Source organism: Pieris napi, chromosome 15 (assembly GCF_905475465.1).
Source record: "Pieris napi chromosome 15, ilPieNapi1.2, whole genome shotgun sequence".
Lineage (NCBI taxonomy): Eukaryota > Metazoa > Arthropoda > Insecta > Lepidoptera > Pieridae > Pieris > Pieris napi.
The window spans coordinates 8,198,155-8,212,725 of NC_062248.1; the positions used below are offsets into that span (position 1 = coordinate 8,198,155).

At 32.2% G+C, this 14,571-nt stretch overlaps 1 protein-coding gene and 1 long non-coding RNA gene across 3 annotated transcripts; one reads left to right on the top strand and one right to left on the bottom strand.

Moving 5' to 3' along the window:
- Nucleotides 1–622: 622 nt before the first annotated feature.
- Nucleotides 623–2,350, bottom strand: LOC125056937. Of its 2 annotated transcripts, XR_007118138.1 has the most exons (3): nt 2,196–2,350; nt 2,021–2,122; nt 623–1,539 (listed from the first exon to the last, which is right to left on the bottom strand). It is a non-coding gene; the product is annotated as an uncharacterized LOC125056937 (long non-coding RNA). The 2 variants fall into 2 exon arrangements; XR_007118137.1 differs by having other exon boundaries at nt 2,021–2,350.
- On the top strand, nt 1,353–9,137 carry LOC125056936 (chitin deacetylase 1). The gene is made up of 5 exons (XM_047660307.1): nt 1,353–1,507; nt 5,920–6,080; nt 6,390–6,639; nt 7,503–7,824; nt 8,004–9,137. The coding sequence occupies exons 1-5, from the start codon at nt 1,456–1,458 to the stop codon at nt 8,830–8,832; spliced, it is 1,614 nt and encodes a 537-aa protein (XP_047516263.1). The 5' UTR covers nt 1,353–1,455; the 3' UTR covers nt 8,833–9,137.
- Nucleotides 9,138–14,571: the final 5,434 nt, after the last annotated feature.

A 14,571-nucleotide genomic window follows, 5' to 3' on the forward strand; every position in this document is an offset into this window, starting at 1 on the left:
ACCAATACGACTATAGGTCATTTAAGAAAAAAACACATTCTTAAAAAGCCCACAAGTTACTCCAGGGCATTCCGACAGTGTGAGTGTGTGGCAAGTACCTGTGAGGTGTGTGAGGTCTGCCCTCCTTGTTTGTTTTCAGAGAATTAGAGACACTCGCATGCACCTTTTTTTGTGTCATCAGCAACGTCTAGTGGACGTACAAGTCGTTGACATATGTATTTATCTTACCATTTAATGGTCAAACACCCGGAAGTATGGTTTTTATATCAAGTTCTATTGACTACTAGATAATTTTTAAATAATTAGCTTCTATTTTGCTTTTGCTCGCTTGTTTTATAGTTTAACATAATGCCCAACCCTTTGTTAGTCTATTTCCTTAATATTCTAACACTGATTCATCAAACAATGCTGAATTATTTCATACTTCAAGCATTTAAACTATGTATCAATTTATCTGCATTTCATTCGATAAGATTTTATAACAATACTTTTTACATTATTTTAATCTTCCAAATTTTATCTGAAGGCCTCATCACATATTGTTTAGAATCGCGCTTCCTAAGAAGAATGAAATATACATAATATATGGTATTCAACAAAAATATAGGGAAAAGTAAATTGTGAAAGCGTTAATAATACGTGTTAAATAGTACTTACACAAACTAAATAAAAGTTTAACTCAACTCATGGTTATGTGGGTATTACAAATGTGTTTTCAGTAAAACTAAAGCGTTTCTAAATGTTAATCCAATAAACTTATATTTATAAGTGTTCAATAAACATCTGGTAAGAAGGCAATTAATATTTATGCTGATTAACGTTACTTAAACGCAATACAAAATTTCACTTCATCGGTGCATGATGTTTTGTAGTACGAAGTTATGGTGAAAATTACAATTTTGTTTGAAAAAGTCTATATCGATTTAGAACTATTAAAAAAATACCTAATTATTAAAATATAATATTGGTAGGTAAAACACTTAATATTGCATACATATAATCTCATTTATTGCCATAGCTAATTCAAAAAAGTTAAAATTATTTAACGAAAAACAATGCACCTTGTTCAAATCTCATTAAATAGAATTTATTTAAGCTTCTTTTATATATTTATTTTACTCATATATGAGAAATTTTTATAGAACTTCGGAATCTGTAGCAATTTATTGTTTAGTAAGTATTCATGCGTTTATTGTGATTTGTGCTTTCATTGTTCTTATTTTCCTACAAATATAAGAGATACCTACTTAAAATTTACATTTTATTTTTTTAAGACTTTTCGAATATTCGGCAACGTAAGCTAAATAGGATCCAGGAGATGCAGCTTGCAGGTGATTCACAGCTGATGGGAGCAGATCGGCAGAAGTAGTGTGGGCGAGAGGGGCGGGCGGAGCGCTTATTGAGGCCACTATTTAATCGCCGCTCGGCCGCGTAACGACCTGTTGTGATCCCGTCATGGCGCGCTACGCCCGTATCGCTTTGGTCGCGTGTCTCTTGTTCGCCTGCGGTGAGTCCTATATTATATTCCCCAGATCCAGTCTATTTCGCGACGTCATGGAAAGTAAACAGTGTTACGTCAATGTGTGGCCTAGTGAAGTGATTCCCACGTCGCGAGATAGACCGCAATTTAATTAGTTCCCGAATAATTACAATTCGTGATCTCCTTGCATGAAATCACTTAAGAATGTAATAAGTTGCAGGCCTTTCAAGGACAACTACACGATACTACACTGACAACTATCGAACCTTATTATGCATGTGCCGGTATATATTGAACTTTAACGTAAAAAAATTAAATTGATAACTTAGATAGTCTATAATTACTATACATTTTTGAATTACAACATTACTTAACCAACGTTATGGACACGTAATATGGCCAGGCTACCTTTTAACTTGATTTAGACAATCATCAACTGTCTTAGCGGAATTAAAAAACCATTTAATATTGTATAGTATTGTTATCACGAATACTATTTCTAGTAATTCGTTTTATAACAAACAAATGTTTGGCACTTACTGGTATTGCTACGAGAACTTTCACATTCGATGTGTTGCGTTGTGGTTGCGCCTGTGCTGACGTCACGCGCGTTGAACAGTGGCTTTAAGGCATGTTGCATTACTATAAAAAGATTTATTATGCTTAATGTCCAACTGCATGGCTTTACCTTAAATACACATTGAAGTCACTTTACCATAATTGACAAAGGTTTTTTAAGCTAAATTGAAGAGCAAAGGTCAAGGTGATCACCGTTTCTAATCATCTTCTACATTCAATATTTTATACATACAATAAATAACATGTTTTTGCATGAATTCTTCGAAGTAGCCATTGTTTTTGGCCTTTAAATACGCGAGTCTAGAATGTGAAGGTAGATAAAAATAATTATAAAATAACCATCTTCCTTTAAATTACTTTATTGTGACATACAGATCTTTAATAATGACCAATGTAATCTTTGATTGATATTAAAATTTAGTCCCTACCCAATGGCAATTATTTTAACTCGCTGAGAGTAGTAGTAGTCAGTTTCTTACAATTCATAAATTATTTAAAAAATATTTATATTCTATAAGCTCGCCACAGACTTATTAAAGTAAAAACTAATTCATGACCTCTTTCAATATTTTCATTATGTAGTATCCTAGTGTTATGATAAAATATAATAATATCGTTTTTTAAAGTCCACAATCATTATTGTTTCAAATTGTTGTCTATTTTCCTAGCAAACGTTACTTACAAGTATCTCAAGTCTTTTGGCATATTTATAAACCTTAAAAATAAAACAGTTTACGTATTAATAACGACATGTACAGATTTTTTTTACCCTTTATGTTTTGACTTCATAATAAGTATTGTGATTTGCGATTATCGGCTAACTCCTTCGGCATAACCTCATTGTGGTATCGTGGGAAGGTGTAGTTTACAGTCACGCCAGGTAGCCTAGTAGATATCACGTTACATCAATACTAATGAGTACATATTAACATAAATATATTTAGAATTATATCACATCTATTTTACTCTTGATTAAGCAAGATTATTTGTTTTTATTTAATGATAGGTCTTCGCCACAGATTGATGAATCAATTTTTTTCCAAACCAACAAGGGATAAGTATAAGGGTTTGAGATGAGACATAGTGGCAAGTCTTAAATCGTAAAATCTGGTATCATTGTAAAGAGTACAGTAACCTTTCTATAAATTTAATATAAAACTTTGTTCAAACTTGCATCTTATAGAAAAGCTATAGGTAATTCTGAAATAAGAATGCATTACAAAATACATTCGAAACGCGTTAGTAATATATAACATGTCAAAATTAGTATTGCATAATTTATAATTTTGTCAGTATAATTAATAATGTTTTCTCTAATCGTGTGGTAATTATACAATCAAAGGCCATAGGCCATGCATAACAAATTGAAAAGTTCCGCCAAGACCAAGCCAAGATGCTTATTATTTAAATTGAAAACACGAATAATTTATAAATTTTTCTTTGGTCTTAGTCTAGTTATTCAAGTTTTTTAAAGTTTTTAAAGAACCCACTTGACCTTAAAACACTTAAACGCGTGTTGATTAGCATTTGTTTAGTGTCTCGTTATTACCGTTAATTACCCATAAGTGAGTGTACTGTTCTGTGTAAGATTTTGGACTTTCAACTAAGGTCTACATATATAAATTTTCCCGTTAATAAACGAATAGAATCCATACATGGAAAGTCGTGTTTGGTACATTTTGATGAGTTCGATTTGTATGCAAGTAGCGCACACCGGGGCGACGGCCGGACCTTGCATTTCTATATATTCACATACCTATCGCAGTATACAAAAAATACAATAATATTAAATTTTGTAATTTGGAAATAGTTGGTAATAATTTTTATTATTTTGCTATTTAATTCTTTTAAGTTTGCTACAACACTTCAACCCAATTGATACATTTTTCCGTATGATAAAATAAATATATCTAGTAAATAGTACATCTAAATTGTAATACTTAAAAACACGTACTATTATAATATTGACAATAATTGTTCTAAAGCACACCAGAACGCTGTAGAAGCATTATCCATACAAAAGACATCAACGCGCGAAATCACACGGCACACTTTTTTCGTTTCGTTATGAAATAATGCTATACATACATAAGACGCTATTGATATTTAGGATAAGAAGTTACTCTTGTAACATTCTGTCACCCAAACACGTGGTAATTCATGGGTGGATCCGGGTCAAAGAGGACAAGTTTCTTTATCGTTCCGGTGACAACTTTTTTATTGCGACATGTATAATTCATTCGATACCTAAACTCGAGTAATCAATATTAACATTCTTATGTCCAAATATAAAAAACTTAAATCGAATTTACAAACTTGAAGATTGATTGATATATATTTCTTGGATAGTACTTTTTGGTAAATTTTTATATAATAATACTTTCCATGCACTTTTTGACGTCACTCCTAACCAAGCTACATCTCTGCATTAGGGTTATGTCAACATATAACAATAAAAATAATAGTAAACTACTATACCAGTTTATTAGTTATAAATAATAATATATATACATAAAGAATAGAATAATTTTTACTCTATAAATAATCATATGGATAAACATGCCTAAAGATTTTACAGCAAGTGAAACTACATATAAAAACTAGTAAGTTATATAACATACCATCAAATTGATTTTGTAATTCAATCAAGATGTTTATATATTTCAATCGGACTAGACTTAGACATTTAAATTCAAGACCTGAATAACACTGTTATGAAATTCCTTTAAACCAGTTATCACTGTTTTTGGTATTGTAAATGTAGCACGTAATTTGAATACGTAAATTATATAACTCAGTTAGAATTTAAATAAAATTATTGATATGATATATTTTTATTTTTAAAACAATTTTTATCATCATAAAATATAGCGGAAACGTAAGAAAAATATTCAATAGTATTTCAGTTATGTATAAATAAGTGCTTGCTGTTGTCGATGTGCACCTACTTCCTGTTTTTTCTTACATATTTACAAGGTTCTCTATAATAATAGTAGAAGTTGAACAGGAAATTAATCATAACCAGTTAAATGCCAACTATAGGAAAGTAAGCGATATCTTTAATTAAAACTAAATACGTTAAAGTAACGGAATTATTTATTTATTAATTTTCAATATATAAAGTAAATAATAATTTTATTTCACAAACATTACACGACAGACTGCGAATAGACAATAGCTTACGCCTGTAGTGATAGTCTTCAGACCCCAATTAAGCGCCCACGACTCGTGCCTTCTCGCTAGACCATTTATTAGATAACCGATTACTCGTTTCCTTATGTTACGTTCTCTGAATTCACGCATATATTTCGCACGTCTAATCTGATATTCATTTCTTAAGTGTGTCATGATCTTAATTGGTCAAACTAATACGACCTAATGAATATTATAAAGCCATTTAATATTATTACTGATTCTAAAATAAAATAAAGCTATATTTTCCTCAATAATTGTTAGCGGTCAAGGAAATCCACTATTTTGTGACCTTTTCAAATTATAATAATTTCGACAACCTAAGCATCAAATACCATGCATAATTTGGTATAGTCTGAACTTAGACGTCCTTGTTGCTTGCTTAAGCGCTGCTGACATTTTAAACAGTCAAATGTCACATACGCTCACCCAACCTTTGACATTTCGACGCGCGTGACATTTTACAACTAATCTAATAAAAAAATCGTAAATGTACCTAACTATGAAGACGTATTACGTGGTGTTTTTACAACAGACCACTACATAATACTCAACGGTAGTATTTGCTTTCACAATGTGAAGTTCAAAGATGAAATAGAATGTACGCTACAAATGTTCATTTTTTTTTTAGGTTTTGTGTTTATAATAAACAATTATTTTTTCTTTAGATTTTGCTACGGCTAACCGATGGAGACGGCAGGCTGAAGACGCCAAGAAAGACGACAACCTGGAGCTTGAGCTATGCAAGGACAAGGACGCTGGCGAATGGTTCCGCCTGGTGTCCGGCGAGGGCGACAACTGTCGCGACGTCATACAATGTACTGCCTCGGTCAGTGAAATAGGCAATAACTACTTTTACAATTCTTTCTTGAATGTGCAGATATGGGATTTTTACCGTCTTCACTAACTATGTAATACTAGTACTGCTATTGGGTACGTCGCCATAATTAGATTGATTAGAAAATTTTGAACTTGTAACGTTACGTACTTTAAACTGTTACCCTATGGTCGACTTCGTAAAAAGAGTATCTATCTAAGTTTAAAAATATATTTAACATCGGTGTAGTTGCGCCCTTAAAACTATAAGGTTGGGATATCCAGCCAAAAAACATGATGTAATTGTATGCAATTTTAACAGGGCATACAAGCAATTCGTTGCCCAGCCGGTTTGTTCTTCGACATTGAGAAGCAGACTTGTGATTGGAAAGACGCCGTCAAGAACTGCAAGCTAAAGAACAAAGAACGCAAGGTTAAACCTCTGCTTTACACCGACGAACCACTGTGTCAAGATGGCTTTTTGGCGTGTGGAGACTCAACTTGTATGGAGAGAGGTCTCTTCTGTAACGGAGAGAAAGATTGTAATGACGGATCCGATGAAAACTCATGTGGTATGTTTTTCTTTATGAGTTATAAAAAATTAAACGTAATTTTATTTTAGCTGATTAACTGGTGAATATATAACTTTGACGAATGCAGTACAATCACTTGGCCTAAAATTACTCAATGCTAAAATGTTATAAATAGTGTATAAAGGCTTGAAGTTTTATCGTTTTGTTTAGTGTATTGAGTAGTACATATTTGTTTATTTTAAAAGAATTTAAAGTAAATTTTTATTTAAAATTATATTTCAGATCATTACATTAACAATATTTGTTCAAATATTACATTAAAACTTACAACAACAAATTTAAAATTAGAAAATCTCAATGTGAAACATTACTATTTCCAATAATAATACGACGAAATTTTCTCTGAGTTGCGAAAAACAAGTGAACTTTACAGCCAAGTATGCATGCAACCAACTTAACCGGTTATTGTGCAATCAAATGAATTGTAATTCATTTGCTGACGCGTAAAAAATATTTAATATATGATGTCTTTATTATTATATCATTGTAAGGGATTCTTCTGATCGGCTATATTACGATAGTAAAGGCATTTTAACCCAGTTAGTTGTATTATATTAACATAAACGTCACAAAGTGAAATCAAAGTACCCACCTGTCAATGTTGTTTGTGCCGAAAGAACGGCGAAAGTACCCATACTGGTTTATAGACTTAATAGATTGCTTTCGCCTTAATATGTGAACGTTTGAAAACGAAGCCCCTACTAGCATTTACCCGTTTAAAACTTCCGACAAAGACTTCAGAAAAAGCGAGAAACTATTTGATAATCGGGCAATTTTTTCTTTTTGTCTCATTGCAGGTCACAGGCAACTGATTTTTTGCTATTTACATTGTGTTTTTGCAGATCAAGACAACGACCCCAACAGAGCCCCACCGTGTGATAGCTCACAATGTATTCTGCCCGACTGCTTCTGTTCAGAGGACGGTACTGTGATCCCCGGAGATCTTCCAGCCAAAGATGTTCCCCAGATGGTCACAATCACTTTTGACGACGCCATTAACAACAACAACATCGAATTATACAAGGAAATATTCAATGGAAAACGCAAAAATCCAAACGGTTGCGATATCAAGGCCACATTCTTTGTGTCGCACAAGTACTCAAACTACTCGGCTGTGCAAGAAACTCATAAAAAGGGACACGAAATCGCCGTACACTCCATTACGTAAGTGTGATCGATTTTATATTGACTGACAGATTCAAATAAAATCTTGCAAATTTAATTATTACACAAACAACCTTACATATTAACTGTGCTTTATTTACATTATTAATATTTAAAAGTTATGAAATATTCGTGTCAGGTTATTTCATGTGTAGATAACGTCATTCATTTGTCTATAGGCACAACGATGACGAACAGTTCTGGAGCAACGCTACAGTTGATGACTGGGGCAGGGAAATGGCTGGTATGAGAGTCATCATTGAGAAATTTGCAAACATCACAGATAACAGTGTCGTCGGTGTGCGTGCTCCTTACCTTCGTGTTGGTGGAAACAACCAGTTTACCATGATGGAAGAGCAAGCTTTCTTATACGACAGTACTATTACAGCTCCCCTTTCTAATCCTCCTCTATGGCCTTACACTATGTACTTCCGTATGCCCCACCGTTGCCATGGTAACCTCCAAAGTTGCCCAACTAGGAGCCATGCCGTTTGGGAAATGGTTATGAACGAGCTCGACAGACGTGAAGACCCCACAAGCGATGAGTACTTGCCAGGTTGTGCTATGGTCGACTCGTGCTCAAACATTCTTACTGGAGACCAGTTCTACAACTTCCTTAACCACAACTTTGACCGGCACTACGACCAAAACAGGGCTCCCCTCGGTCTCTACTTCCACGCCGCCTGGCTGAAAAACAACCCCGAATTCTTAGAAGCTTTCTTGTACTGGATCGATGAAATTCTTTCGACACATAATGACGTGTACTTCACGACCATGACACAGGTAATACAATGGGTCCAAAACCCACGTACCATTTCCGAAGCTAAAAACTTCGAGCCATGGAGGGAAAGGTGTTCGGTAGAAGGCCCACCTGCCTGTTGGGTGCCCCACTCCTGCAAACTTACTTCCAAGGAGGTTCCCGGGGAAACTATCAACCTGCAGACCTGCCTGAGGTGTCCCGTCAACTACCCCTGGTTAAACGACCCCACGGGAGATGGTCGCTACTGAAGAGATCTCGCGCCTTAGCGGGTGCAAATTAGTCGCTATTTTAATCAATTGCAATTGACGAATTGCACGGACATAATATTCGAGGTCATGTATCAAATTGCTGCCAGGGTCGAATTTACTTTGAATTTATGTCCTTGTAATTAAAATGTACCGGGTCACAATCCCGCTCGTAGTCTAAGTACCTACCTAAATATTAAATGTAATATAGATTCACATGAATATTTAATAGATCTGTTTTAAAAATATGTGATTTTTTCTACTTTAAGTCTGTTGGATAAAATTTTAAATACAAAACAAAAAAAATATTCTATGTTTTATTTAACACATCATTACATCGTTTTTTATTCAATAGAAGCCAAACGAGTTGGCTTACTTAGGCAAAACTGCTAACTACTTTTAAGTTAGTAGTTGCGTCCTTTAAGATATAATAACGCAGTAGGAACGATAAATTCACTATAATGACAATACTCGTACATACAATAAAAACGTTTCTTGAAACATGAAGGTTTATTATTAATTTAATATTCCAATCAAAATAGCGATAAATACACTGTCTAGATCCAATTTAATGAGGTTTTAATCTTTCTACAGTACTAGCAATTGTTTTCATTAAATAACAAAATATATAATGTTACGTAAACTGTATATTTCTGTTTCTTCTAGTTTTCACAATCGAGTTCTAAATTTATTATATCAACATAAGGCAGCAATTAATTATATATATTGTATTTGCGCCAAACATTTTTAGTAGATACGTAATCATACTACTAGTAAAGTTAACATATTACCTATCCTTAACAATTATAGTTAATTGAGACAATTCAGTTGTTAGTAATGGAAACATCAAACATAAAGAGCTATTACGTTTTAATTCATGATAACTCAAAACAACTTAATTCATATAGGTAACCAAGTACTCTTATTAAAGTCAACAGAAAAGATCTTAAATTGATTCTAAATTTACATTTACTACCAGTTCGCAAGTCAAGGGCGTAGAGTGGGCAAGATACTCTCCGCCACTGTTTTTAATCGCCAAGTTTTGAGACATACAAATTGTAAGGTAGAGCAGCCATAAATATTTGAACTGGAGCAAATCAATCCCAAGGATTAGGATCATTTAAATAATCGTCAGATTAATAAAAAGCTTTATTGATTAATTTACGTTTAACAAGAGTTTTAAATTTAATCGGTGATAATTCTCTAATTTCGCTTCGGAGTTTGTTGTAAAAACGAATACAATTTCGATTTAAGGAGTGGTTTATCATTAGATGAAAGCCAAGAAAAAACTCAAAAAAGGTTTCAGCCTATTACATGCCGAACATGCTGTTATAAGAAGAACAGCAGAAGGAACACAACAACAGCAAAAGAGTCACATATGTTGTCTTTGTTTGATTTTTATTGATGAATGGATGATTTGTTCGAGTTTTTTTATTAAAAAGGTTAACAAAATATAATAATGTTTTAAAGATTTAATTAAATTGCATGTTAAAATTACTTGAGATGTCAGAAAGAGTGATGAGGGCAAATAACTTGTAACATCAAAGTTTTTGTCCACACGATGACAAAACAAATAATAAAATGTTAATTCTTAAAATATTTTAATTTTAACCTAACCGAATACCGATATATATACGTAAGCGACCATTGTTGTAGGATGATTGGGATTATTCGCAATATGCCTAAACTAACTCAATTACGGAGGTGGTTTAATCAGATACTTTGAAAGTCTTTCAAAAACGAGGACAGATGTTATCCCTGAGAATCAGAAACCATTCAAAAGGACGATTGACACATCTTGATATAAAACTAACGCAATCCTAAGACAAAACAATAGAAGTATGCGCTCACATCCACCCTCATCTCACGATGTCAGCGGTGGGCGGACGATGAGTTGCGCATTCACTACCATATACATATACAAATCATTATAACTTTCCATTTTGCAATACTTGGTGTAAATTAAAATGAAAATATCTATCTGTATTGTTAGCATGCACCAAAATAAATAGAGAGTTGATATTTTTTCATACTGAATATAATAGCAAAAGCAATACAGCCTTTGATAGTGAAAGCAGTGAAAGTCAACCGCGTATGGCCTACGCAGAAATGTTGTTCTATCTTGTATTTCTTACATAAAATGTACTAAACCTGTCGCCTTCAATTTTTATACGATTGAATACCAGGTATTTGATGACTACAACTTCACTTACATAGAATTAAACAACCAGGTTGGCAATATGTATAGCGGTTTACGTAAAGCGTAGATAAACAATATTACGCATAAATTGTATCATTAAAGACACATTCTATTTTAATTTATTTTATTATAAGTACCCAACAGCAGACATAAAAAAGTATCATACGTTCAGACACTATTTATGCCATAAACGGAAATCAATTTTTAAAGATCTCCTTCATTATGGTTAAAATATAATGACAGTGAAATAACAAACTGTTCGATAGCGTAGTAATAAGTAAGGTCAATTATTAATATGAATATTTTCCTTACTGGAAAGGTGGACTTCGAAGAAAAATTAAGTAAGCTTTTAAATATACGAAAACTGTAAAACCTTCTTAACATTTCGTAGAAACTGTCTTAGTTATTATATATATAGATTAAATATGTATGTTTTTAAATTTTAATGTTCTAACCCTCTTTATTTATTAAATAAATAACCGCTTAAGAATAATTTATGTATATATATTTAAGATTTTTTAAATTATAAACGTATAAATAAGCACGATATTTAAAATTAGTTAATGTATTGATTTAAATCGAAGGTATTAAAGTTCCTGTTCCTGAGTTTTCTAAAAATAAATCCGTATTATTAATTGTTCAGCAAGTAAGCAAACACATTAGATAGCAGTTAGCCTCATTAAATTAATAATACCACTTGGAAGTTGGAATTACCTAAGGTACATGCTGAGCTATACCGACAGTAAGATAGACGTAGGTATGCAGGCATTGTCGCAAGTGAAAGGAAATATCTTGAAGGATCCTTGACTCTTGCGCGCCTACTCGCCGTGTTGAGACGTCGTCGCACTTTGATGCTTACATACTGCGCATCTTAATTACACCGTATTATGTTTGCTTATACAACAAAAATATATCTTTTGTGCTCAAGGATTTCGTGATCCTTGTTAGTATGATTCATTTAAAACCTTGCTGTATGAGAATTAATAAGCAGTTTGTAACAAAATATATTTCTAGTTTTCCGTATATTATTAAAATTGTTCAAAAGATATAAAAAGTTATAAAATTATCTTCATATCTGATTTGTGTAACGGGAGTAATATGTTTCACGGAAACTGATAAAATTATTACACTAAAGTATTTCTGAACCAATTCGACTTAGGGTCCTTCAAGAAAAGAGCGTACCAATTCTTAAAAGGCCGGCAACGCACTCCCGAGCCCTCTAGCATTGAGAGTGTCCATGGGCGGCGGTATCACATAATATGAGCCTCCGGAACGTTTGCCTTCTATTCTATAGAAAAAAAACAGTCAGGACGAAAACTTTTTTTAAATCTCATAAAAATTAATTAAAAATCATATTTTAATTGCACTTAAATTTTCTTGGTAAGGTTGGTGTGCATATTTCAGAGGTCAGTTAAACTGTCCAACTATTATAAAAAATTCACTTCCGTCAGTAAATTTGCATATATCTAAAAGATCTACTCTTCCGGGTCGTAGACGCAATTCCTGATCTATCAACATTCTATTGCCTTATACACATAAATTTAATTTCCTATAAGTTTCATTTAAAATTTAACCTTTCCTCTGCGATTTTTTCGTGACCTAATAGTTTACACTTTCACGCGATGTGCTATTTTGTTGCGTAAGATATTCGAAGATTTAACATTTAAACTATCGGTTGCTACTTTTTATGCAGTTATTACATGCATAGGTCTATACGACCTGGATACTTCGCCTACATGTTACTGTAGACACAAAAATATATAGGTTTTATCATATTTAGTGAATCATGTGGTGTTGTATGAGCCGTGAAATGTAAGATTAATAAAAATAAATACACATCGTCAAATAATTTATGTGTACATACATAAATTATTTGACGATGTGTATTTATTTTAATAAATAATTCCATAAAAAATTCCATTACTCAAAATAGGCTTACTGCCTTGCCTTGCGGACTATTTCATTTATAAACTAAGTGCGCTCAATGAGATCATATAACAATATTTACGTTTTAATCATTATTGTTTATTAAAATGCATGCATGGGAACAAATTGCTGTGCGTCCATTACGAGTATTTGACATGAGTGAAATGTTTTTCTGAGTTCAAGCACTTCGATAATGATGTATAATTGTATAACCTTTTAAAATTCATAATTATAACTTAAATCAAATAAATAAATAGTTCAGAATTAATTAATCACACGAAATTGACCTTGACCTTTATTGGCCGACTAGGAGACTTATTATTTATTATTTTATTATACATATTTTATTACAAAGCGCCATTTAACGTTTTGCTACCTACTTATATATGTTAATAAAGTCTGTTTAACAGTATTACGATATAAGGTTTATAAAAAGTTTAGTAATATTACCATTTATATACAGTTACAAAACTAATAAGAAAAATAACGCGTTGATATCTTTTGTATCAATCGTAATTTATTTAAATCATAAATTAATTTTTTATTTAGTTTTGTTGGTACATGTTTTGTGTCTCAGTAGCACATACAGACTATTTTTATAATACAATAAAGTAAATATATTATTAAAAAAGATATATACACTCTTTTGTTTTATTGTAATGAGTAAGAATCTATTTAGAGTCACAAATTAAAATAACCCGTTTATCTAATAATCGAGAATAAAATAGAAGACGAGTGCTCTTCAATACTCATTACTACACATTTTAAAATGCTAACGAATAATCTTGACAAGTCAATTCAAAAGTTACAACATTTCTATTCAGAGTGCATATGCAGAATGCATTACCGAAATATCCAGTTAACAACTTTCTGAGAATTTCCATACATAAATAGTTGTTTTAACATATTCATGTTAAGTGCTCATCTAGACACGCGGCTATTTTCATATTGTAATTAGGAACATCATTGTGGTGGTGATAGTTTAATTCATGTTAAAAAAATAGGCAATACATAAAACATAAGCTTGAAAAGGCTAATAAAAAAATCATAATATTAATATTATCATAAATATTATGAAATATTTAAAACATCTCCGAAAACACATTTATAAATGTCATTCATATTTACAGGAAAAAAAACTGATTTTAATGCAAATTTTGATTTATTAAATATTGTTGTTATTTTAATATTTACGAACATAACATAAATATTAATTCAACAAAGTTAAAAAGCTAATGAATAAAGCTACAAAGGTAATGTTAATGCAGTAATGTACGAAAACAAAAGATAGTATTATTTAGCTTAAAATATCATGCATTAAAAATATTATGTTACGCTTCAAATATTTACGCATTTAGTTGTTAAGTGTTAAGATCACGAAAGGGTCAGAAGTCGGGTCGAATCGACAGTAGCCCCTCCTCGCCACACTGTCACAGCCAGTACTCGTGACTTACATAACTTGATCCACCCGGATATTGCCGCAAGGCCACATATCTCGCTAACATATTTTGATCGGACAAAATCCTTTCAGTTTCTGTACACCTCTATTGTGCCAGTCATTTTTCATCTAAATTTCCTTAAGGGGAAAAAAATATTTATCCCTTCAATGTTATATA